We start from the raw sequence: 13,051 nt of genomic DNA on the forward strand, positions 1-13,051 counted from the left end.
AGTATATTGTGGAATTAATGTAATTCACTTTTGCAGTGCAAAATAATTGTTTTTCTTTTCCTTCTAGGGTTTTCCGATTCCTCCTTGTCCTCTCCATCTGAGTGGTCTGAATCTAGCTTCAGTTCAAGTGCATCAACTATACTTCTAGATGAGGTCCCTAGGAAGAAATCCAGAGTTGAAGGAATAATCAATGCAGCGTCTGCTAAAAAGGTTGCAACAATGCTCACTTCTCACAGATTTCTTTAAATGTATCTATCTATTATTCTGCTGTTAATCACAATTTTTCTTGGCTTTCTTTTTTTTCCCTTAAGTTGATCGAAACATTACTTGAAACCAGTTCAGGTGGTAAAGAGGTTCTCGAGGAATATCACACAACACAAACTCTTACAGATGCTACCAGAAGAAAACTGGTCAATATAATAGTGGCCCACATGATTGATAAACATGGGTAATCTTGTCCTCTTTATTAAGACTTTGATAAGAAAAATAACTGTTTAACCATTACATAAAGAATGCAAATAACATAAATAATTCCAACTCAATCTTTCTTCTCAGGCACATCCCCACCAAAGCTGTTAGAGAAGAAATATGCTCTGGGGATAGTGACTGTGTTCCCGTCCCTCAAAGACCCTTACTCCAAGAAAGGCTATGTATGTTATTTTACTTTTATTTATTTTGGTTTTTTTTTACATAATTTGTATGTTTTGGGTTGTGTTTGAGGGGATGTTCAAATTCTAAGATTACTTATGAGTGACAACACATTGTGAATTAATTTCCATTTTAGGAACACTTCTATGATGCTGCAAGCAGCACAGGCTACATTTCTTGGCGTCTGAAGACAGTCAAAAGAAAGAGTCGACGAGGATCTGTAGCTCCAAATAGCCCCACTGGCTTTTCGCAAGGGGGAGGAGGAGGTAACATACTTGCTAAGTGCCTTTTAGACTATAGTCACTATTTTTGACGTCAACCAGTATAGAATTGAATGAAAAGGGTTTAAGGGTCTAATGTTCTCACCTTTTCCACAACTCTGTTTGTAGGTCTGAAATGTTATTTTGTTTTTATTTACCTATCTGATCAGCAGATAGGGCTTATTTTCTTTAAACTGTTGTGTTCTTTCCTTCAGGGGGCCCTAATTTGCAACGATCCAGGGATGTTGACAAGCAGCTTGAGGGAGATGCCTGCCAAGAGGCAATCTCTTTGCTCAACCATGCAACAGACACTTCTTTAATTCTCCAAAAGATGAGAGAGACATTTCAACATCGTCAAACTTATCAATGACCCTGCCAAAATTCTTGATATCCTGTCTGTCTTCCCAAGATTCATGGATACAAAAGGATTAGTAAGTATGCAGTGGTCTATGTTGAGAAGGACTTGAAATTTGGTTCTGAAGGTGGTAGTAATATATTTTCTTTCTCACAGGTGAATCAAGACTTCACTCTTCTGTTTGATGATGAGGTATCCACCAGACTGCTTCCGAAATGGGATCCGATCTTCAGATCTAACGTCATCAAAGAGGCCAAGCAGCTCACCTCAACACCGGAGCTGCGTGAATTGGTTCAGTCAGCAGAGAGTCAACCAGGAAGTGATGAGGCAACAAGTGAGTTTTGCTCTTTAGAATTTGTTACAAGCAGTTACATTCCAAAACTCTATTAAATAATTATTAATTTTTTTGTAACTAAATTTCTTCAATGTAGATTGTTTATTTCTTCGCTAAGAAATAAACGTGAATGACTCAAAAGAAGATGTTTACTGCCTACTACTAAGTGAAGGCTTATGGTTGGTCACTAGTTGATAATAAAATTTAAAGCATTATATTCACCATTTAAACATTTGAGGATTGATGTTTTTAAATCAGATATATTGGGGGCTATATTCTCTCAGCTCTTGCTTCACTAACATCCTTTAACTGTCAATTTACAATTTATTGCAGCACACATCAACTAAAAAAAAATCAGGATTTTCAATCTTTTCAACATTGTAACTGCTTTTAACCCTTTGCAAACCATTCTGTTCAGCCTCCAGGATTCACAAACTTTCAACAGGAAAATGTTCTTTATTCTAATCTCGTTTTAATTAAAAATATCAAATTTAATTAATGCATTTCAAAGTATTTGCCGTCAATTCATTCTGTCTGTTCTTTGTCTATAGCTTATGACAAAGAGATGGCCTCCCTTTTGTTGCTGTTATATCTCCTTCCGCCACCACCTGGGGGACCGAAATCTCCAAAAATAAGCGCCTCTGATGCAGTCAAAAAACTTGTCGTCTTTCACAAGGTAATTTAATATTTATTCATTTTTATCATGTTTAAAGGTTTAGAGGTGGATGAAACAAATTAGACAAGTTACAGAGGGTGTTTGTGTTCACTTCTGTCATGCTGTTTTCTCTGATTTAACTTGTGTCAAATGTCCCCTGTCCTTGTGTAAACCCTTAGTCTTGCTGCAGTTTGGAGGAGCATCTTCGGAATCAGCAGTGCCAGCAGCCATACCTCCTAGCCGTTGGTCGCCAGAAGAGGAACATCGACAGCTTCTACATCTCCATGGACAAACATCTCATCCCTTGCCAGGCAAACCGTTTCATTGGGGCATTTGATGAGCTATTTAAAGCTCATTTTGTATTCAATGCGTCTTATGATAGGGCACTTGTACATTTCTACACCTTTCTCCAGACAACAGTTTATAATATTGATATGGGAAAAATGAAGGAGTCGCCAAGAGTTCAAGACATGAGAGCCAAACTTCTTAACCAGGAAGTACTTCTCACAACCCTTAGTTAAAGGCAAGGCAGTCTCTTGGAGGTTTTGCGAGGATAATGTTGATGTGTTTTTTGTGTAAGGAAGTTTATCCCAGCAGTCAGCAGTTGATTTCCCATTTAAGAGTTGAACATTGTTATTATCCTGGGCCTAAGTATAAGTTGCTTTGCTGTCAGCCAAACTGCAGACTTCAGTTTCAAACTTATGCAGGCTTTAGGAAGCACCTCAATATTGTGCACAGTAATATTCAGGTATTTGCTCAAAATTCAGTTGTTGCTCGTTCATTTGGTGACCAAGTTTCACATGGTTTGGATGACCAAATTGATTCCCCAAATCTTTCTCAAAGTTCATCCAATGTTCTTCAGGTGTCTAGTTCTTCACATGTTCCAGAAAGCCGTGTTTCAGGACCTACCTGGCATTTATCCAAAGAAAGTCCAGTCAGACAAGGTTGTGCCGGGTTTCAGTCAACCTCCCACTTCTGAACCTCAATGTATACCCATCACACTGCTTACATACCATTTACACTGACTGATGTCCACCCCATGCTCATTCTCATTCCACTCACACATAGTTTAGCACCAGGTGTTTCCATGCAGGCAGACCTGCTAATACTGTATCATGTTTTTCTGCAGTCTATACCTTCTCCTCGCTCTTCTCTCTCTTTTCTGTTTCAGGTGCTTTGAGATTACATTTGTTGTAGTTAGCGCTATATAAATATAGTTGAATTAAATTGAATAAATTATTGTAATGGCCAGTCAACCACTCTCGGTGGTGGGCGGGGCTAGAAGCGGTGCTACAGATAGCGTTGTCTGACCCAACTTATGAACTGTTATGTAGAAAGACTATTTCAGACTAAATTCATCAGCTTCATCAGTTGCTCTGTTTATTTCATATCACAGATATTCTAACTCTGTGTTTTTCAACGCCTGAAATGTAAATGCGGTCGCATGAAGTGTCAAGTAATAAATAAATAATAACCATTACTGATTTAAAATATATTTTAAAATTTTAAATTATTATTTTTTAAATAAAGAAAAACACAAAATCTTAACAACTGTATTATATACTTTCACTTTGTCAAATATAAATCTAGTTCAAATGAAATGCAGTTTAAAGAAAATCAAGAGAAATAAGAAGAAAAATAAATAAATAAATAAAATGCAGTATAAAAATATCTGAGCTGGTGAATCTTGTCACTTTTGTGCACTAATCCTGGCTACTCTGTGTTTGTTACACATCATAATAGCAATCAATAATGATCACAAACTAATGATATATATAAAAAAAAGTCTTGTGGTATCAAAATGGCTATTTTGCACTGTTCAGTTTCCACTTCTCTGGAATGTTCTACCAAGTGCAGGATTTTATTTAAATACACAAAAACACATTGGTTTTAGAAAGTTTACCAAAAATCTAAAAAAGCATGAATAAAGCCAGTGAAATTAACTTTGTGCTTTGTGATAAATGCAATCATAATATTCTTTATTCATATTGCACATCATGTTAGCACTCAGTGATGGAAATAATAAACACTATTTTGTTGTTTAAGCTCATTTATTGTTTTCATTGATTCAGTCATAAACCAAAATCCATTTAAAATGGAAAAACATAGCTTCTCAAATTTAGATGAATCAAGATTCATTAATTAGATAATTTTTTTCCATTGAGTACCACCACTAATAAACTTATATCTATTCTGTGGTATATTTATTATCTTTATGAACAAAGCTTTAAATATAAAGCGATAATATTTCCCACCACTTCTCTGAGGTGGTGTTTCAATCCAAGGAAATGTTTAGGATGCCCTCTGTTGGCCGTGTGGTGGAGCTGCAGGCACAGAATGAGGAACACAGACTCATTCAAATGGTTTTTATTCTTCATCATAGTTTGAACAGCAATATTTACAGGTGAAACAAACAACAGGGCGTCGTTGGGTAGAGACTCCAAAGGTCACAGCCAATCAGAGGCTGAGCCTCACCTCGACCCAGGCTCTCGCCCGTCCTTCCTCCTGATGATGATCTTTCCCAACAGAGACGAAGAAGAGACGCATTTCTTTCCACTGAGGAGAGACGTTGGCATGTCAAATAAACACACACACACTGATGTGTGACCTGTCTCTGTGTGTATCAGCAGAGGTCAGGGTTGGGGTCAATTACATTTTTAATTTCTCATGTTCAAATACGACATTATTTTTATCCTCAGAAAGTCAATTACAATTATGTTCTCAATTGCTAAAGTTCAATTATAATGAATCACAATTACTAAGCCTGAAATAAATAACCTAACAAATGTTAACCTTCCTCTTGTGTTAGCTTTCTGTTAGCATCTCTTATAACGTCCTAAATCAGCTGTAAAATACACTAAAAACAAATATCTATCATCTAATATGTTTCCTACTGCTTGGTAACCTTGTTAGGTTTAATAATCAATGAAAACATAGGTTTTAATATTTTTGGTGGGGGCATCTGAGCCTTTTTTTTACGTGAGTATTAAGCTAGAATTTTTTTTTAAATAGTAAAATGTGGGAAAGCTTGATCTGTAACATATTTTAATAATTAAATATTAATTGTAATTTATTATAATAATCCCAGTTTTGCTTTAAATTATTATTGATCATTTTTATAGAATTTTCATGGCAACTTCAATTACAAAGTCAATTATCTGAACTCATTTACAATTCATCTACAATTACGAGCAACGCATTTTTAAAATTTCAATTCCAAATATAATTTCACAAAAATTGTAATTAATTCTCAATTACACGATTACAATTATAATTGACCCCAACCCTGGCAGAGGTATGCAGGTTCTCCCTGCATCAGCACTCACATGGTGATCTCTGTTTTAGTGCAGAACATGCTGGGTCGATGGAGGACAGAATCCTGGAGGACTGTCTCTAAGTCCTTCTGGTGGATCATCTGAGCCGTATTTACCAAGCTCCTCCCCGTACACAGACACCTCTCAGACCGAGCGGCTGGATGTCCTGCAAAGGGGAGTTTAAATATCACGTTAATGAATAATAATGTAGAATGTGTTTGATACATCTGATGATATCATGTTTAAAATAAGATCACTCAGAGTCAAACATCCTCCATAGAGCTTTAAATCTTTGGTCAAAAACAAACTGAGAGGAATTTTTGAATTTCCCCAATGATCACATGTGGCATTTTTTAATTTTGTATTTTTTTTATTTAAAAAAAATACAAATAAAACACAGTCTTTGAGAAGCACTGTCCTAAGGTCTAACTTTGGTGAAAATTTTGTCAAAATCTAATATTTTTCACGTAATCCTTCTAACAGACAAATGAGCAAACAAATAAGAAAAAGGCAATAATTAGGTAATAGAAGCTGTATATAAACCAGATGAATAAGACTCCTGGTACCTTCAGCACCATAGACCATCAGAACCATCAGAGCCAGGGCTGTGGACAGCAGAGCAGCAGGTGGAGGAATCATGGCTGTAGATCCTCAGTCTGATCTTCTGATGCTGTGAAGCTCAGCTTTTATCCTCTCCTCACGAGCTTTCACTTTCACTTTCCCACACACTTCCTCGTTTCCCGGAATCAGCCCCAGGCCTGAGAGCAGGATGGATCCCTGTGTGTGTGTGTGTGCGTGTGTGTGTTAGAGTTAGACTTAAGTTTATTTGTCATTGCACATGTTCCAAAGCTACAAAATTACATTTCAGTTTCATCCCGTCCAAGAAAACATGAAAAGACAATCATAACATGGGAGCGCAAGAGCGGGAAAACTGCGGTTCGCTACAAGGGCGGCGCCCCTTATTTAGATGAGAAATGGGATAACAACGATGGGGAGGAAGAAGAGATAAAAAAGGCAAAACTCAAACTAGGCCCTTGTAGACAGGGGCAGAGTTTGGGATCATGAAAAAAACTCTTCAGCAACATTGCGACAGAAACCAACAAACACAACATTCAATTCAATACAACAGCACGTTAGCACAGGGGATGGATCTTTAGGATGGGTAGTTCGCAGGTCAGCCACAGTTGGGCGCTGCCCTTATGGCGCGCCCCCTACTGCCCAATCTCTGAGAGGGAGGAGGGTTGGAGCCAGAGGAGAAGGTGACAAAGACAGGATATGTAGTGATGTAGGGGGAGTGAAAGTGTTCGTTGAGATAAGCCTGTTTACTCAGACTCTGCTGCTGACTCTCACATAGAGATGACCTCCAGAGTTCGTTGGCAGAGCTGGGTCCAGGTGTAGGACCGGGGGGGGGGAGAATGAGAATGGAGAAGGTGTTTTTAGACGAGCTAGCCATAACATGGCTGCCAGCCCTACTGTTCCTGGTCAGTTCGATAAGTAATTCAATAGTGTGGCCATATCCTTTGTGACAAACTATCCTCCTCTTAAAGTTCCATGGTGGAATCCATCTGAGAGAGTTCGGAGAGTTTGGCTCCTTTCGTCGTTAACTGCGGCTTCCAATAGTGCTGCCAACGTAATCCAATTTTGCGATAATTCAGGAAAATGCCAGATCCAATCAGCAGAAGACCCGATATCATACATTCTAATCTGGTGGTGGACGTCTTCCACATCCTCAGGACTTGTGAACTCTCCCATTGCCTGTCCTTCTAGTAGAGAAATTTGACCAAAAGCGAAGAAAGACCAGATAATCAATTCCATGATTAGATTCAGGATTGGGATGCTGATAGAGGCTCCTGTTAGATTTAAACAAGACAAAACAAGACAAAAGAGCAGCAAGCAGGGAAAATGAGGGAGAGGGAAAAATAGTGTCCGTCTCCTCCGAGAGCAAGCAGGAAAAAAAAAAAAAGCGTGTGTGTGCGTGCGTGTGTGTGTCAGATACGTCAGCTGTTTTGGATTAAAACAAGGATTTACATATTTAAGATGACTATATAATATGGTGCAAATAATGAAAAACTTCCTGGATAACAGTAAATATAATTCAGATAGATAAATAAATGTAGTTAGATTCATAGAACAATGGACCATCATTTTGCTGACTTTATGGATGAACACCAAAAATCTCTCCCCTTTATTCCTTCTTATAGACGGCCCTGTCTCCACATGACTGTTCTTCAATCTTCATGGGGGTCGTGGGCTGAAAAGGTTGAGAACCACTGGCCTAATTATACTTAGAATGTGTATGTATTAAATATAATCTGTTTAATACATACACTGAGTACCTGTGTGTGTATCAATACAGAATATACTTAAGTTCTAAAGACAGGACATCAAAAATATGCATGTAATTTGGCTTTCTAATGGCATTTTCCCATATTCCAATTTCTCCTTTCCTTGTAAGTGCAACGTCAAAATCCCTCCCTTGTAATGTTTCTGCTCTTTTTGGGAAAAATGTCATAACGTCCAAGGCACAGGATGACACCTAAGGACCAAAACGTTGGATTTAAATCTAATTTATCCATACTTTCTATGCTAGCAGAAATACAGAGTTGTCCTGACTTGACAATTTTGTAAATGTTAATTGTAAGAAGTATCCAAAATGGCGATGCCCAAATTTAATCGGATTATTGTTTGAGGCGAAAAGTTGACATTAATGACTTCTAAGACATTTTTTAAACAAATTAGTAATTAAATTTTATGATTCACATTTAGACATTTGTTTTATGCTTAAGTTTTATCATAATTTATAGCATTTTAATGTTTTCCTTCAATGTCCAACGAGTTAAAAGATTAAAAACACACAAAAACCACTTTTTTTTGCCGGCCTGACGTCATCTTTGGGTCCAGGTTCTTGCACATACATTGGTTATGGATGCACTGGCATGCCTTGGGCTGTGGGATAAGCTCATATTGGGCTTAACCTTAGACACTTTGATCCCAAATACCAGTTTTAGGTATAACCACCACTGTTCACGGCCACCACCATTATATTTAAGCTGGGTGCTGTGTCACCTGCTTCAATTTCTTCACACTGGTCACCAGACTGGCTGAACTGATTATACAACACAATATGCACAATATGCACAACTATAACATCACATCTCACTCTCACTTTAAAACAGTCAACTCTTCCCCACCCTTTCCATTTCCTACCCTGACTCCTTCTTCCCTGTTCTCTTCTCCCTCACCTAAGTGTAACACTGCCCTCTCTTTTTATATCCTCCTTTTAATAAAGTATTTCTTACCCTTCCTTAGGGAGGGCTGGTGATGGTCTCAGTTATGCAATAAATATATTAAACAAAACATGCATTGCTGTCTTAAAAAGATTGCACTTCTTGTGGTGTTGACCTTCTTCAGCATGTGCAGACAAAGTAAAAAAAATTAAAAAAAACAAAACAAAATAATACACTACTTCTAACCATGTGTAGTATTCTTATTTAAATACACAATTTAATTCAGGTGATACAAACTATAACAGTCTAAATTGCAAAAGACTTTTCAAAAACGACCAGTATCTAAGCTATAAAAACTTATTAAAAAAGAAAAGACATAGATCAGCCATTTTTAAATTGTATTTAATGATAACAATGTTCCCATTGATGTTAAGAAGGCCTTTTATTTGGAATGTTAAACATCCAAGATTGAGGAAAACTCTTCTTAATACTATTACTTTGTCACAAATATCAGGTCGATGCTGTATTGGAAACACTATTACTTGGAACCGTCTTCCCCCGTTTGGGTCACCATGGAGTCTCATGTGGACAATAAGATTTCCTTACCTGCAACTATAGGTTCATCATTTCCTCTTGTCTTGTCTTTACCTAGTAATAATATAGTAGTCCATCAGTCTCTCAGAATTTGGTTTTACTTTAGGATGATTTTTGGTCTCAATTAATTTTCACTTCAAAGTCTGGTTGTTTCAAATCAATTATTTGTTCCTTCAATGACGGATAGTGTATTTCACATTTGGAACAGAAAAGGTTTAAAATGTTTCGCTGATCTATATTTAGATGGACAATTTGCAAGTTTTTCTTTATTTTCAACCAAATTTTGTATTGCCTTTACTCACTTTTGCCATTTTTTACAGGTTAGACACTATGTGTAGAGTATGACAGCACAATTCTCTCAAAAACCTCCAGCTTATTCTGTCGACATTTTTTTATCAGTCAAACCAACCTCTAGGGGAGCAATATCGGTTCTGTTCACCTTAATTTCACATTTACAATGTTTTTCTGTTGATGCGTTTAAATATAAATGGGAACACGATTTAAATACTACCATTACGGATGATATGTGGGAGTCTATCCATGGCCAGGTTCACACTATATCAATGTGTGCTCGACACACACTCATTCAATTCAAGATAGTTCATTGTGTGCACTTGTCCAAGGCTAAGTTAGCGCGCATGTATCTGGACGTGGACCCAACTAGTGGAAAGTGTGGTAGCGCACCTGGTACATTGCTTCACATGTACTGGTCCTGTCCTTCATTGGTCAATTTTTGGAACTCAGTTTTTCACACAATTTTCAATGTCCTGTATCACCAAATTAGGCCAGATCCAACCTGTGCTATTTTTGGTGTAGCCCTGGATCTTAACTTGCTAAAAAAGCAGCTCAGAGTGCTACATTTTTCTTTATTATAGGCCAGAGATTTTATAATGTTTAAGTGGAAAGATTCCACGGCCCCTTCACATTCACAATGAATAAAAGATGTTATGTCCTGTATGGATTTGGAAAACATTAAATACACAGTTCATGGATCTGAAGATAAATTTGATAAATTATGGCGCCCTTTCCTGGATTACTTTGAAAGACCCACAACTACAGCCTCTGAATACCCCACTGACTCCCCCTACCCCCTCTCCTCCTCAAACCCTCTTTATTTTTGTTCACTTATTTACTTTTATTTATAGGCATATGAGTTTTATTTTTTTATTTTATTGAAATGTTTTGTCTGTGTAGTTTTTGTTTTGTTTGGCAGCTGGCTACCAGTAAATTTCTGTTTAATGTTTATGAAGTAAAATCAAAGAAAATGTAAAATTGGACATATGTTTATTGTACATTGTTTAAAAAAATAAAAATAAAAAAGACCGTTACCGTACATTGATATATTGTTAAAAAAAATAAAATAAAAAAGACCCTCAAAAGATAATGAGGGGGGCCTTGGCTCTGGTGGAGGAGGCACCGGTAGCTGTGCTGAGGCTATGGAATTTTATGAACCATTCCTGACAGCTTCTTTTTGGGTTCCCAAGCTGGAGCATCTGGATTTAACGCCTGGGGAAAGAAAAGGTTGAAGATCAGTTCAAACACAGAAGCACCAACAGTTTAAGAATAAGTGAGGGGGGTGTGGCTTCTGCTCCCTGGGTTACCTGGCACTTCCTGTTGGTGACGGTGAGGGGGGAGGAACGTGTGCTCCCCTCATCAGATGAACCCGAGTGATAGTCAGATGTCATCTCATCCTTATCGGAAATCCCACCCAATCATGTGTTTACATAGAGTGAGATTATGATCAAGATTGTGTATGTAACACTCGCTATTTATGGAAGAATAATTGCATGTATATGCATGATATTGTCCCAAAACATGCATGTGAGGCATTTCCATGTCATATTGGGACCAGATTTTAAATAAAAAGCAAAAACTAAAAAGGTTTGGATTTAATTTTCTGATTCAGAACATGAATTCCATGATCACGAATAATCAGAGGCTTTAATGTATATAACATTTGTTAATTATCAACTGATATTGTATTATGTAAAACAGACGTCAAATGTGGGTGGGGCTAAACATAAGCTTGGTTTGACCAGAGTGTATAGTGTTTATGCTCTGAATAAACCAATAAACTAAATCTAGGAATAGAAAGTCTAAAAAACAGAGTGAAGAATAATTGTGTGTTTTTGTTCCTCACCTGCCACAAACCTCTCCTGGATCCACCCAAAGAGTGATTTCCCAGGGCAGCCCCAGGTCACCGTAGTGAACCCCACTTTCACTGCAGGCACGCAGCAGCTCCTGGTCATATTTGTGGAACGCGTTCACTCTGATGCACCTGAAAAACACACAAGGATCAGCGCTTTTAGCTGCTGAGGCTGACCAGAGGACAGCTAGGGTCACTCCATGTCATTTCAACACATTTTCAGGACATCACATGCACTTTGGTCTTAAAGAATTCTGAAATGTTTACCAATTGTTCCTTAATTATTCATTTATCACACTTTTAAAGAGACGGAATGACCCACAAACCATGGGTGTCCCGCTGAGCGTACCTGTACGCCTGGCCTTTGCTGGGCTTTTCAGGGACCCAGTGTCCCTCAAACTTCTCCTGCAGCGCCACTGTTAGCCTCTCAGCAAACAAATCCATTTTCTCCACCTCCACCTTATTCTTTAATTTCACCAGCCTTTTCAAGAAGGAAACCACCGCTGCAATCTCGTTCCTCATCCTCTATAAGTAAAATAATAAAAACTTATATGATGATATACATAAAACAAATAAAACCAAACAAGGTGTAAAAATGTCAAGAGATAGAAAACCAGAATCCTGACCTAAAATCCCAACCCTATAATAAAATCCACAACATTTTTGTTTGCTTACATGTAAATAACATAAAGTTACTATGAATATCACAAACTGAACAGTTAATCAGATAAATATCAAAAGTTTGATGTAAGAAATCATTATATAGTTAGATATTATTTAACATTTCTATAGTCTTTTGAGTGATCAGCAAACACACACATCTTCTTTCATATCTTTCAGGTGAGATACATTTAAGAATATCATTTATTTTCAAAGGAAGAGAAACAAACTCTAATTTAACACTTGCCTATTAAATTTACTTTTTATCCATAAAAAAAATAATTATACATTTTGAAAAACGTTGCTACAAGTTTCATTGTCTGCACTTATGAATGTAAAATTATACCAACATTAAAACTGACTTACACACAAAAAAAAGTAATTTTATCCTGTGTTTTAAAACCAAACTTAATCTGACAAAACTCAAGTAATTCAATCCTGGAAGAAAAAAAAAAGTCATGTTGCTGTAAAAACTCACACATTGCTCACGGGGAGCCTCTGGTGGTCACAATGTAAAATGCATATTTAAAATATTACACTTACTTTATTTGTTTGTGTCCGTCTTTAGTTATTGACTCAAATGGGGAGAATAAAACATGTAGTTTATCACCAGACTTTGTCTTAGAACTACTTCAGAAGCTGCTTTCATCTTCTGATTAGTTGTGTTTACGACAGTTAAAAACCATGGCAACCGGCGCAGAGTCTGCGCATGCTCAGATGGTTCTAGCTGTGGTAGACACGTGTGTTGTCTGTCGTCTCCATCCGTGCCTGCTTCATACAGTCTACTTAAATATTCCCTGCTAGGTGAGCTGAAAATATTCATGGTGTAACACTGACTGTACTGTAATTGACTGTCAT

General features: G+C 37.3%; 2 protein-coding genes across 3 annotated transcripts; one reads left to right on the forward strand and one right to left on the reverse strand.

The window, feature by feature from the left end:
- Window positions 1-3,528, forward strand: LOC114469961 (uncharacterized). 2 transcript variants are annotated; one of them, XM_028457902.1, is made up of 8 exons: window positions 1-210; window positions 312-448; window positions 556-650; window positions 785-914; window positions 1,124-1,339; window positions 1,420-1,597; window positions 2,149-2,273; window positions 2,432-3,528. In XM_028457902.1, exons 5-8 carry the CDS (start codon window positions 1,322-1,324, stop codon window positions 2,771-2,773), a joined length of 663 nt encoding a protein of 220 aa, XP_028313703.1. In that variant the 5' UTR covers window positions 1-210; window positions 312-448; window positions 556-650; window positions 785-914; window positions 1,124-1,321; the 3' UTR covers window positions 2,774-3,528. The 2 variants fall into 2 exon arrangements, with proteins under 2 accessions (XP_028313703.1, XP_028313702.1); XM_028457901.1 differs by lacking the exons at window positions 1,124-1,339; window positions 1,420-1,597 and having other exon boundaries at window positions 2,161-2,273.
- A 7,995-nt stretch (window positions 3,529-11,523) lies between these two features.
- Window positions 11,524-12,754, reverse strand: LOC114470093 (protein BTG3-like). Its single transcript, XM_028458106.1, has 3 exons — window positions 12,672-12,754; window positions 11,883-12,058; window positions 11,524-11,665 (listed from the first exon to the last, which is right to left on the reverse strand). The coding sequence occupies exons 2-3, from the start codon at window positions 12,053-12,055 to the stop codon at window positions 11,524-11,526; spliced, it is 315 nt and encodes a 104-aa protein (XP_028313907.1). The 5' UTR covers window positions 12,056-12,058; window positions 12,672-12,754.
- Window positions 12,755-13,051: the final 297 nt, after the last annotated feature.

Source organism: Gouania willdenowi, chromosome 9, assembly GCF_900634775.1.
Source record: "Gouania willdenowi chromosome 9, fGouWil2.1, whole genome shotgun sequence".
Lineage (NCBI taxonomy): Eukaryota > Metazoa > Chordata > Actinopteri > Blenniiformes > Gobiesocidae > Gouania > Gouania willdenowi.